The 12,156-nt window shown below is 37.9% G+C and overlaps 1 protein-coding gene across 1 annotated transcript; it reads right to left on the bottom strand.

Annotated features, from left to right (window-relative positions):
- Nucleotides 1-6,311: 6,311 nt before the first annotated feature.
- Nucleotides 6,312-10,880, bottom strand: LRRC63 (leucine rich repeat containing 63; the record flags this gene model as incomplete). The annotated part of the gene is made up of 4 exons (XM_081811294.1): nucleotides 6,312-6,683; nucleotides 9,655-9,723; nucleotides 10,197-10,485; nucleotides 10,570-10,880. Coding segments are annotated over 4 exons (839 nt in total), but the record flags the coding sequence as incomplete, so codon positions are not given.
- Between the last annotated feature and the right edge of the window lie 1,276 nt (nucleotides 10,881-12,156).

Here is a 12,156-nt window from a genome sequence, read left to right as displayed (position 1 = left end):
TATATATATATACAATGGAATATTATGCAGCCATCAAAAAAATGAAATCTTGCCATTTGCAACAACATGGATGAAACTAGAGGGTATTATGCTAAGCAAAATAAGTCAATCAGAGAAACAATTATCAGATGATCTCACTGATATGTGGAATTTGAGAAATAAGGCAGAGGATCATAGGGGAACAGATGAAAAAATGAAACAAGACAAAACCAGAGAGGGAGACAAACCATAAGAGACTCTTAATCTCAGAAAACAAACTGAGGGTTGCTGGAGTGGAGCGGGGTGGGAGGGATGGGGTGGCTGGGTGATAGACATTGGGGAAGGTATGTGCTATGGTGAGCACTGTGAATTGTGTAAGACTGATGAATCATAGACCCGTACCCCTGAAACAAATAATACATTATATGTTAATAATAAAAAATAAAGTAACATAAAATTAAATTAAATTTAAAAAGAAAAGAAAAGAAAGAACTAATTGCTAAGAATATGGAGTCCTTCCCAATCTCTTTTATTTTTTTTAAAGATTTTATTTATTCATTCAAGACACAGAGATAGAGAGAGAGAGCACGAGCAGGGGGAGAGGCAGAGGGAGAAGCAGGCTCCCTGCTGAACCAGGAGCCAGACATGGGACTCGATCCCAGGACCCTGGGATCATGACCCGAGCCGAAGGCAGACGCTTAACCATCTGAGCCACCCAGGCGCCCCCTTCCCAATCTCTTGAACTGCTCTAGCACCCTTAAGTACTTATATCTTGGGTCTGTATTAGATTAATTGGTATACTTGCTTTGTGTAAGTTTTTGTTCATATAAAGTCTGCTTCTTTTAATAAGGCCCTGAACTAGATCAGGAATTATGACATTTAATTCTTTTATATCACGCTCCACAAAGCTCAGGATTCTACTCTGGAGTCAAATATTTTTTAAAATAATATTAATGGCTGTGGAAATAAAGTTTTTCTTCACTAGCTCCACCCAACTCTTTATAAGCTACATTCTTTCTCCATTTAAAGCAAGAATTAGCAAACTACACTCTGCCACCTGTTTTTCTAAATAAAGTTTTAATGGAACATAGCCATGCTCATAAGTTTTAAGTATTATATATAGCTGCTTTTGCACTACAGAACAGAGTTGAGTAGTGACAGAGACCATGCAACCCTCAAAGACTAAGGTTTTACTATCCAGCCCTCTACAGAAAAACTCACCAACCTCTGATTTAAAGTAATTCATTCCTGGTGCATCTGGATGGCTCAATTGGTTAAGCATCCTACTCTTGATCTCAGCTCAGGTCTTGATCTCAGCATTGTGAGTTCAAGTCCCATGTAATGAACGAACGAACGAACGAACGAATGAATGAATAAAGTAATTCACTTCAAAGGGCACCTGGCTGGCTCAGTCAATAGAGTATGTGACTCTTTTTTTTTTTTTTTAATTTTTTAATTTTTATTTATTTATTTATTTTAAGATTTTATTTATTTGCAAGAGAGAGAATGAGAGACAGAGAACATGAGAGGGAGGAGGGTCAGAGGGAGAAGCAGACTCCCTGCTGAGCAGGGAGCCTGATGTGGGACTCGATCCCGGGACTCCAGGATCATGACCTGAGCCGAAGGCAGTCGCTTAACCAACTGAGCCACCCAGGTGCCCGAGTATGTGACTCTTGGTCTCGGAGTTGTAAGTTTGAGACCCACGTTGTGTGTAGAGATTACTTAAAAATAAAATCTTTAAAAAAAAAATAAAGTATTTCACTTCAAAACCAGATAATCTGATTATTCCCTTCTCCTAATGGTTAACAACCGTATTTCAAACCAACCTTCTCACTAAAACCAAAAAGGTAAACAAACACAGCACAATAAATGCTTGGTGAATTACCAAGGTAGCTAGGACTTACTAAGCCAAACTTCTAGAAAGAAGAGACTCTCAGGGTGGTAGACAGAACACTAATTTTCTCCCTAAGTCATTTGCCTAATCAAAAGCTGTGGACAAGAAGTTGAGAAGAATGATAGGCAGTCTAATAGGGCTACAGAGATAAAAACTGGAATTCATGGCTTACCAAGGACAAGAGGCCTCAGACTTGGTATGAAAGGGCTGAAAGGCCACAGCCCTAGGAGAAAAAGTTAACCGGAAAGCTCTATAAAGATTGAAGCTTGGGTTAAAATAAAGCACTTTTGAGGCTTCTGGTCCAAGACAGTGACATAGAAAGATCCTGAACTCACCTTCTCCATTCACTCACCCCATCTACACCTATTTATAGAACAATTCCTCCTGAAGAAAAACTGAGGGCTGACTGAATGGCTTCTGCACAACAGAAGATAGAGAGACCATGCAGAGAACATCAAAAGAGATGGAAACACGGTAAGGCAGGGAACCCCACCCCCCACGCTGCCTCTGGAACTGCAGTGGGGAGGGATAGTACTGAGGGACCAGGAGCAGATTAATCTACCCCGAGGCACAGAGAAAAAGCCATGGTTTAAAAGAGCAACTAGAATATAAAAGACAGCCCTAGAACTCTGCCAGATGGTGGGAGAACTGCTGGAACTCTTTCTGTGTCAGAACACCACGTTTAATATTTCCTCTCCACCTTGATAGAGCAGACAGGAGCAGGGTCTGGGCACCACAGTGAGTCTGCTTGTCTCAGGGAGCCCTGAGCCCCTACCCCACACCAGCCCTAACCACCCCACTAAGGTAGCCCCAAGATGGTACACACCGGGACACTCCTAGTCAGTGCTCACTACAGCTCCAACCATCAAGGCAAGGTGACACAGGTGCAGAACACCCTAGAACACTCCAGGCCTGCACCACTTTAGCTCCAGATGGCTTGTCAGGGCACCCCTAGTGAAGAGTGCTCTGGGACTTCCTGGCTCATGCCTGCTATGGCCCCAGCAGCCCCACCAGGGTATTCCCTGTGCAAAACATCCCAAGGAACCCCCATCCTGCCCCCTTCCTCAGCTCCAGCCACCCCACTAGCACCCCCTGCACAGAGCACCCCAGTACACCCTGGTCTGTGCCCCATCTCAATTCCAGCCACCCTACCAGAGTGACCCTGTGCTGAGCATGATAGGATTACTTGGCTTGCACCCACTTCAGTTTCAGCTGTCCTGTCAGAGGACCCTCTGCACAAAGAATCCTAGGACCACCTCAGCCCATGCCCACTTCGGCTCCAGCCATCCCACCAGGGTAGCCCCAGCTCAGAGCGCTCTGGGATCCCCAGCCCACACCAGCCATAGCACATGACAGGAAATGTCGAAAGGACACAGAAACCAACTTGAATGGGCTTTTACTAATGAAATCTGGGACAACTTCAGAATAAAAATAAATAACGGTTTAACAGGTTATACTCACCACATGAAACAATGATGTAAATTAATAAATAATTGAACATTTGATGAGAAATAAGATTATTTGCATAGTTTTTACATATTAAGTACAAAGGGGAAAAGAGTAACAGTGGATAAGCTCTGAGGATACCACTTTAAACAAGTAATCTAAGTAAACCCTGTTAGTAATGGGATAAATTGAAATCATGCACCATGTGATATGATAGAATTAAAAAAAGCTTTTGAGATATTAATGCCAAAGGTGAATGACCTATATCTAATCATTGGAAAATCTAAGACAAACCCACAATAATGCACATTTTTCAAAATAACTTGCCTGTGATTTTTAAGCTTCAAAGTCATGAAAGTCAAAGAAAGCTGGAAACACACCAGCTTGAAAGAAACTGAAACAACTGTATTCAACATGTGACCCTGGATTAGATCCCTCTGTAATAAAGAACATTATGGCGTAAATCTAGCAACCATGCTAAATTTACTTAATTAGTAGGATTTTTTTGAGATTCCTTAAGATTTTCTACATAAGCAATCATGTTGTATGCCAATGAAGATAGTTTTACTTCTTCCTTTTCAGTATACCTTATCTAATGTAAGTGGCTAGAATCATCATTACAATGTAGAATAAAAGTGAAGTAAAAAATTTTCTTGCCTTGCCCCTAATCTTAGGGAGAAAGTATTCAATCCTTAACTGATTATGTATGATGCTGGTTGCAGAGTTTTCATAGATACTCTTTATTTAATTATGAAAGGTTTCCTTTAACCCTAGTTTACTTAGAGGTATATTTCTTTTCTTTCATCTTTTTAAAAAAGATTTTATTTATTTAAGAGAGAGAGAGAAAAAGCACAAGCTGGGGTGAGGGGCAAAGGGAGAAGGAGAAGCAGGCTCCTCGCTGAGCTGGGAGCCCTGACAGGAAGCTCCATCCCAGGACCCCAGGATCATGACCTGAGTCGAAGGCAGATGCTTAAGGGACTGAGCCACCTGGGCACCGCTTTCTTTCATCATAAATGGGTGTTGAATGTTGTCAAGTTTTTTTAATTTATTGAGATGATATTGTTGAGAATAACACTGGTTTCCAAATATTAAAACAACTTTTAATTTCTTGTGAAAACCTCATTTAGTCATGATACATTATCCTTCATTTTTAATTTTTGATATTGCTGAATTTGATTTGCTAATATTTTGTTGAGAATTTTTGCACTTAATTTATGAAAAATTGTGGTCTATAATTTTCCTTTCTTATAATATCCTCGTCTGGCTTTTGTGTGGGAGTTTAATAGGCATCATAAAATGAGTTCATGTAAACTGGTGTTATTTTCCTTAAATGTTTGATAGACTCACCAGGAAATTCCTATGTGCCTAGAACTTTCTTTGTGTGAAGGGGCTCTTAATTAAAAATTTTAATTAGATTTTGTTACAGGCACAAAACTGTATTGGTGTTCTATTTCTTGTTGTGCCTGTTTCAGAAAGTTGTGTTTTCCAAGGAATTTTTCCATTTCATCACAGCCGTGGCACTTACTGGGAAAAGGTTATTCTAAATGTTTTGTTATCTTCTATTTTAATGTCTGTGAGACATGTGGTGATTTCCCCTTTTTTTATTTTGAATTTGGTATTTAGAGTTTTCTTCCTTTTTTCCTTCACCAATCATATTATGGATTTAGAAATTTTATTAATCCTTTTAAAGAACTAAGTCTTGGTCAAATTCCTCTTCTACATCAATTAAGATGATTATGTTTTCTACCTTTATGCATTAATGTATATTGATTGATTTTCTTATGTTGAATCATCCTTTTATTTCAAGAATAAATGTCACTTTGTTATTATATATAATCCTTCTAATTTTTTTGATTCAGTTTGCTAGTATTTTGCTAAGGATTTTTATCTATTTTCATAAGGGGTGTTGGTCTGTGGTTTTCTTTGGTGTCTTTTGTTCCTTTGGCATCTAGGTTATATTGACAGCATAGAATGTGTTAGAGATTGTGATGTTCTAATTCAAAAGAATCTGTATTTGGTCACTCAGATGACCAAAATATATCTCTCATATATATTTGGTCTTCATTCGAAGTTCCTGGCTCACAGTTCCCCAAATTCTTGAAATTTCTGGAGACATAAGAGCAAGGGGATCATCTTTTGTTATATTTGATCCCTTGTCCTCAGTTCCTGAAATCACTTCAGAGCCATTAAGGTGAAATGCATAACAAGTCCCTTTCCACTACAACTGTGTTTATGTTAATGAGGTGACTTTTGGAAAGCACTGAAGGATGGAAGCTGGTTTCCAGGAAACCAACTATGTGATTAGAGGTTTGGCACTTTCTGCCTCACCAACTCCCCCCTCCTCCAGGGAGGGGAGAGGGGTTGGATATTGAGTTCAATCACCAAAGTCCAAGGGCTTAACCAATTATGCCTATGTAATAAAGCCTTCATAAAAACCAAGAGGACAGGGTTTGGAAAGTGTCCAGGTTGGTAAATACATGGAGATTTGGGGAGAGTTGTGCCTGAAGAGGGCATGGAAGCTCCATATCCTTTTTCCATACCTTGTCCTATGTATCTCTATATCTGACTGTTGACTCATATCCTTTAATTCCTTTAATATCTTTTGTAATAAACCAGTTATCTAGTAATTAAATGGGATTCCTGAGTTCTCAGAGCTACCCTAGCCAGTTAATTGAACCCAGGGAGAGGGTCATGGGAACCTCTAATTTATAAGCAGTGGTCAGAAGTGCAAGTAACAACCTGGGCTTGTGATTGGCATTCTGAGCTGGAAGGCATTCTTGAGGGACTGAGCATTTTACCTATGGAATCTGGTGTTAGCACTAGGTAGTGGCAGAATTGAGTTGAATTGTAGGACACCCAACTGGTGTCTGAGAATTGCTTGGTGGTGTGGGGAAATTACTCCCCCCACCATGGTGGAACTGGGTTCAGAATACTATTAGAGGTATGTTCTTATCATGCTAAATAATGAAAAAACACTATAATGAAAAACATCCAATTGCTTTGGATCTTAACATTTTAAGAAACTAGAATGAAGGCAAACTAGGACATAGGTTTAGAGATAAATCTTAATGTTTTCCTGGAAAATCTCTATTGCAACAGGAAAGATCCCTTCAATAACATGGAAACTAACCTAAATTAAGAAACCTAAAGCAAAAATAATTGATAATACAAAAAGAAGTTGTCATTAAAAAGATCTAGCATACCTTAAGATTAAGTGCATTTCTTCCATATATTTGACAGTTTACTATGGCGAGGTTGGTCATGGCTATTATTGTTTCATATTGTGTTGCATTAATAGTCTTAAGACCCCCACCACGAATGAGACATGCCTGTGATTCCTCTGGTTTTCTAGATTTCATGATACCTAAGTAAACAAAAGAAAACATGAGACTTAACTGTGTTAGCACTTAGAATGCAAGTTAAAAAGTATTTATGTTATGATAACAGTGAATCATAATAAATAGGTTAGCTGTGTAAATCCTCTGGAAGAGATTCCTCATAACCTTCACCCACCCAATCTCAGCTGGTTGCTAAGCAGGGTGTTGTGTGTGTTTTTTCAAATATTAGTACAATTGTCTTTCAAAAAGAAAACCACATGCTTATAGATTTCTATCTAGATAAGTTAAATTCCATCAATCTCAGTCTTTTTGTGTTATATGTAAAAATATTTTTAAAAATTTTATTAATTTACATAAGCAACTTCTTGCTTCATAAAACTAATAAAGGACATCATATAATCATAAGGCAGATAGAGATCACCTCCCAAGGAGCAACCTTGCTTTTTCTCCTAATACCATCTTGATGCATATTTCAAGTGCCTTATGTAATTCAGCTTCCTTCCCTCAGTTTGAAGACCCCACACAAGAAGAGAAAAAAATCCAAACAACTCAGAAGTTAACCAGAGATCATCTAAATTTACTTTTCATGACCCTTGTGGGTTTCACCTTCCATCAAAAATGTCCTATCCAAGTATACACCCAAGTGCAGCAGGAAAATACACTGAAATTTTGTAACATAAATTTTATATTCACAGCCATTCTTGCTGCATTATTTGCAGCATCATATTTTACAATCTCAGTAATTCTTATGCCATTGCTTCAACGAAAGGATATAATGCATCCTAGACCAGAGAAAACAATGTTCAGTTTCTAGTTTCTAAAACAGGCCCTGTGTACCCATTTCAGATCAATAGATGTAAAAGTTAACTGCAGCAGAAAGATGTGTGATATGATAGAGAGAGTCCTTGTCTTGGGAGAGTGGAGCAAGAAGGAAAGGAGAGTGAGTTAAGACCTAAGTCTGTGACCTGCTCCCAGCTCACCTATCTTCATGGACTAAACCCAAGCAGTTGGTTTTTGAGTGGAAATGAAGGAGATGGAGGTGGAGAGGTAAGTACAAATTCCCTGATGGATCTCTGAAGGATCTGAAGACCCTTAAACTCACCTGAAATTTTTCAAAGAGGGAACCACCAGAGTGGGACAAACTGAATAAATCAGAAATAGCAGCATGACTTGTTTCAGCTTATGATGCGGAAGAGACTGAGAAGTTAATTTATGTCACAGATAATGGTACAGAACTACTGGGAAGGATAGTGGGCTCAGAGAGTCCAATGGTTGCTATAGTTAACAATACTGTCCTATATATTTGAAATCTTAAAAATTCTCATAACAAGAAAAATGTGGAGTGATAGATATTAATTTATTGTGGTAATCATTTCACAATAAGTAAACTAGAAAAAAGAGAAAGTTCTATAGTTGGAGTGTTCTATGTTTAATCATTAATTGAATCATTAATTTGTTATATAATCTTTTCTGTTCTAGAATTTTATTTAACTCTTGTTTTTAAAAACAAAAATTCTAGTTCTCTAGTAAAATTCTCCAATTTATTCTTTATTTTCTTAAACATAGTAGTCACAATTATTTTAAAACCCTCATTTGAAAACTTCAGTATCTGATTCTATGGCTCTGTTTCTTTCTACTGATTTTCAGACATTTTATCCTGTTTTTAGGATGCCTTGTGATTTTTTAAATTTAATGCTGGACATTGTGGATGAGAATTTTAAAGGATCAGGATAACGCTATGTCTCTCCAGCAAGTGTTAAATTTTCTTTGATTGGGCAAAGAGTATCACTTTGATTCATTAAAGATTGGTTTTGAGTTTGCTAGGTATAATCTATTTTAGTTTTGTGCCTTTTTCTAAAACATCATCCTTATTTCTAATGCATGGGTCCTCTGGATCTTCAACTAAAAGCCCAGTGTATTTACAAGGCCCCTACATTTTGGCAGAACTTTAATTCTAATAACTGTCTTCCATGCCACTATGAAAATATATGTTCATTCTTTAGCATCTCAGCTGATATTTTCTGCTGTGTTTCTTAGCAGAAAATATCAGCTGATATACACCAGTTTTATCCTGCATATGCACAGATTAGAAATCAGCAGATATGTGTGCAGATATTTGGACTCACTTTTCTTCTCTCTGAGATTTTGCATCTCAAGCCCCAGCTATATTGACAGCTCTGAAGTCTGATGGCTCTCTCCTCAACTCAGTACTACCCCTTCCTACTTGTGCTCTGTTCTTTAACACCACAAATGACCTCAGGCAAAAGCCAAGGTAAATGTAGAGCTGATTTACAAGCTTCCCTTATTCCAAAGATTGTAGCCGCTCATGTCAGGCCTATAATGGTTACTCTCCAATACCTTCAGTAGCTATTTTATATATTTTGGGCAGCTTTAATAGTTGATTTTGGTGGGAGGGTTTGTCCAATACAAGCTACTCAATTGTAGACAGACCAAAAGTCTTCAAGTTATTTAAAAATCTGTATCTGATAATTCTAACACCTGGATCTCCTGTGGGCATGTTTTTACTGCTTACTTTTTTGATAGTTCTCATTCATTTTGTCTCTTTCTTCGTGTGCCTCACAATTATGAATTGTTTACTACTCACTGTGTGAAATTATTTGTAGAAATAATGTGAGTCTAGGATGATGTCATTTTCTTTAAAGATAATTTTTCATTTGTTTCTGCTTGGTAGCTAAAGTCAAAGCACTTAGAATAGTGCCTGGAGCTTGGAAAGTAGTTACTTTTTATTATTTCATGTTTATCTGCCCCACCCAGATTAAGGATACTTGAGCTTTTATGTTCCCAGCATCAGTACAAAGTTTGGTTTATAGTCAATATTTAAAAAAAGTAGTTACTGACTAAATGGCCTAAAGAGCTGAAAATGAGGTGAGACATGCATGTGAATCACACACACATACACCAACACACAAAATCATGAATGCTTTTATAGAGAGATAAACTTATATACAGTTTTTTAAAGAATGATATAGCATTTACCTTCAGGCAGGTTTGGCATGCTGTGCCTTGGAGTACTTTCTACATTTTCAGGTTCTGTTATATGAATTTCTAGAAAAAAGAAAAAAAGTGAACCAACTTTTGGATTCTTGTGAAAATTCATGTTAAGGGTGTTATGATTTCATTATAATTATTCATCATTTAATGAATTTGTATTATTCATGGAAATGTGTCCATGAAGGCATCCATCAGCATTGGCATTCTGCTTCTAAAGTTTATCTAGATTACCTTCTGAATGATTGTTCATTCTCACTGCTCTTTTATATTGACTTTTCTGATCCTTTGAACTCCCTCATCTGGTGCCCACTACCACCATTTGGGTAGAGCACCCAGTTTCACCTTGGAAGACCTTCAAGGTCATTACCTCTGTTATTGCATTCTGGCTCATATATTGAATGTATAGGCAAAAAGTGATCCCATCATCCAAAGCTGCAAACCCAAGGGATAACTACCCTTTGCATGCCTTCTCTCCCCTTTGATCTACTTGATCCCATTATTACAAACCATATTCAGAATGGATTTACCTAACAAAGACTGTCTTCGAGGTTTTCTTGGCAAAATTGGTGTTGGTATGGACAAGAGGCCTGGAAAATGAGTAATACTTAGTACCATGGCAGTATTTTGTTTTAAATGTTTAGCCCATGGTCTTTCTGCTTTAGCACGCCTAAATCCTGGAACAGGGCTTGACACTGTTGCACGTGGCCCTATCAGAGATTGCCTAAAAGTACAGGTAGATAAAGGTAGATACTCAGAGTGAACTTCCTTGGGTTTGGGAGGAATAGCTGGGGAAGTGGTATTTGGAAGCCTGGAGAACTTTGAGGAGAGAAACAGAATGTCTTTGAACAGGTCACCAAAATAAAAATTTATTATTTTTGATGCTTTTTCTTTTGATTTTCTTGACCTTTTCATTTGTCTTGTTTCTTTCCCAAAAACTCGACTTGAGGCTGAACGACAGGTTGGGAAAAATATGGAACCAGTAGCAGTCTCTGGAATGTGCCAATAGACATTCTTAAAAGTTTTTCTGGGTATTGAAATAGTAGTCACTCTTTCTTGTATATAATGATCAAGAAAAAGATTTTGGATTTTGACAAGTGTTTGTGGTTGATTTCTTGAAACAACATCAGGAAAACTAGTTTTCTTTCTTTCAATTGAAGTGGTTTCATCTTGAATGAACTTCACATGTTTTGGCTCAGTTTTACCAGTCTTGGCTAAACCAGAAAAAAAAAAAAAAAGCACAATTAGTTTATATTTATCAAGGTATCAGGGACAAAACTATTAATGTGTTAGCATTCATAGCTTTTCTTTATTTACTCACCCCTCTTTCACCTTCTAAATATTTCTGTATATGCTTGCTCAGCTCTCAGGACTTTTGTTTAGCTGACTGGGGTAAAGTTTGATCAATTGGAGAAAGGGAAAGACTAAATTGTATTTGGTTTAGAAAGGGTAGGAAGCAACTCTTGGAAGAACAGAATTGATAGAAGAGTAGGACATAAAGGGAGTTTTTTTTTGAGCAGTTACTACTAAAACTGGAAATATGGATGGGCAAAATGATTTTGATGAAGTTTTGTTATTTATCACTTATCATTATCTCTTCTTCATTTGAAACTTCTTCGAGCAAAGACATTTCTTTTCAATGCCAAATGGCAGACCAATGTCTGAACACAATAACATCCTGATATTGGCTACAAGGTACTGTTCAGTTATGTTATAATGGTAAATGTTCTTTTCTCTCAGGTCCAGAAAATGCACTAGGCCTGCATTCTTCAATACCTCACTACACCAAATATACTTTCTCTTTCCTATGTGACTGAATGTTAAATGACTTTTCTTCCATTGTCTCAGTTGAGTACAATAAATGATGAGGACCTCTACCTTCTAAGGAAGAGATAACAGACTCATTAAGGCAAGGCTCGCAAAGAGATGGCCAAAACAAATCCAACTCTCACCCATCTGTTATCTATGTATAAGAGATGGCTAGAGACTGACCTGAGTTCAGAGAGAGGAATTGTTCTGAATAGAGCTATTGGGGTGGTATGTGTTTTCCCTACCTTCCCCTCCCTGTGGTGGGTGGAAGAGGATGATTTTCCTCCCACCTCAAACCATGTAAGGGGAATTCTCAGAGAACCATTTATAGAGAAGAGGAGTGTATGCCACAAGGAGAATATAACATCTCACCACTCCCCTCCTCACATCCCCCACTAATACAGAGTAGCAAAAAAGTATTAGCCCATCCAGTGCTGTGTTCCAGTTGGAGCAAGGCAAGAGGATCCTTGAAACTACTTGATCTGTATCTCCTGACATTTCAGGGGGTACAGAGACTGATGCCTGATTCTTACCTTCATTCCTTAACTCTTCCCCACCCCTAGCCCCACCTATGGAGGAGCAGAAACTATAAGTTGTGGAAAAGAAGTAAAGAACAAGGTGGAAGGACTTATCATGCCCCTGTTTCCTTTGACTTATCTAAAAATTAACAGACCTAGTCTG

This window comes from Leptonychotes weddellii, unplaced genomic scaffold, assembly GCF_054177405.1.
Source record: "Leptonychotes weddellii isolate Sample4059 unplaced genomic scaffold, ASM5417740v2 HiC_scaffold_688, whole genome shotgun sequence".
NCBI classification, from domain to species: Eukaryota; Metazoa; Chordata; class Mammalia; order Carnivora; family Phocidae; genus Leptonychotes; species Leptonychotes weddellii.
The sequence above is the reverse complement of the archived record's forward strand: the minus strand, read 5'-3'. Positions and strand labels throughout refer to the sequence as shown.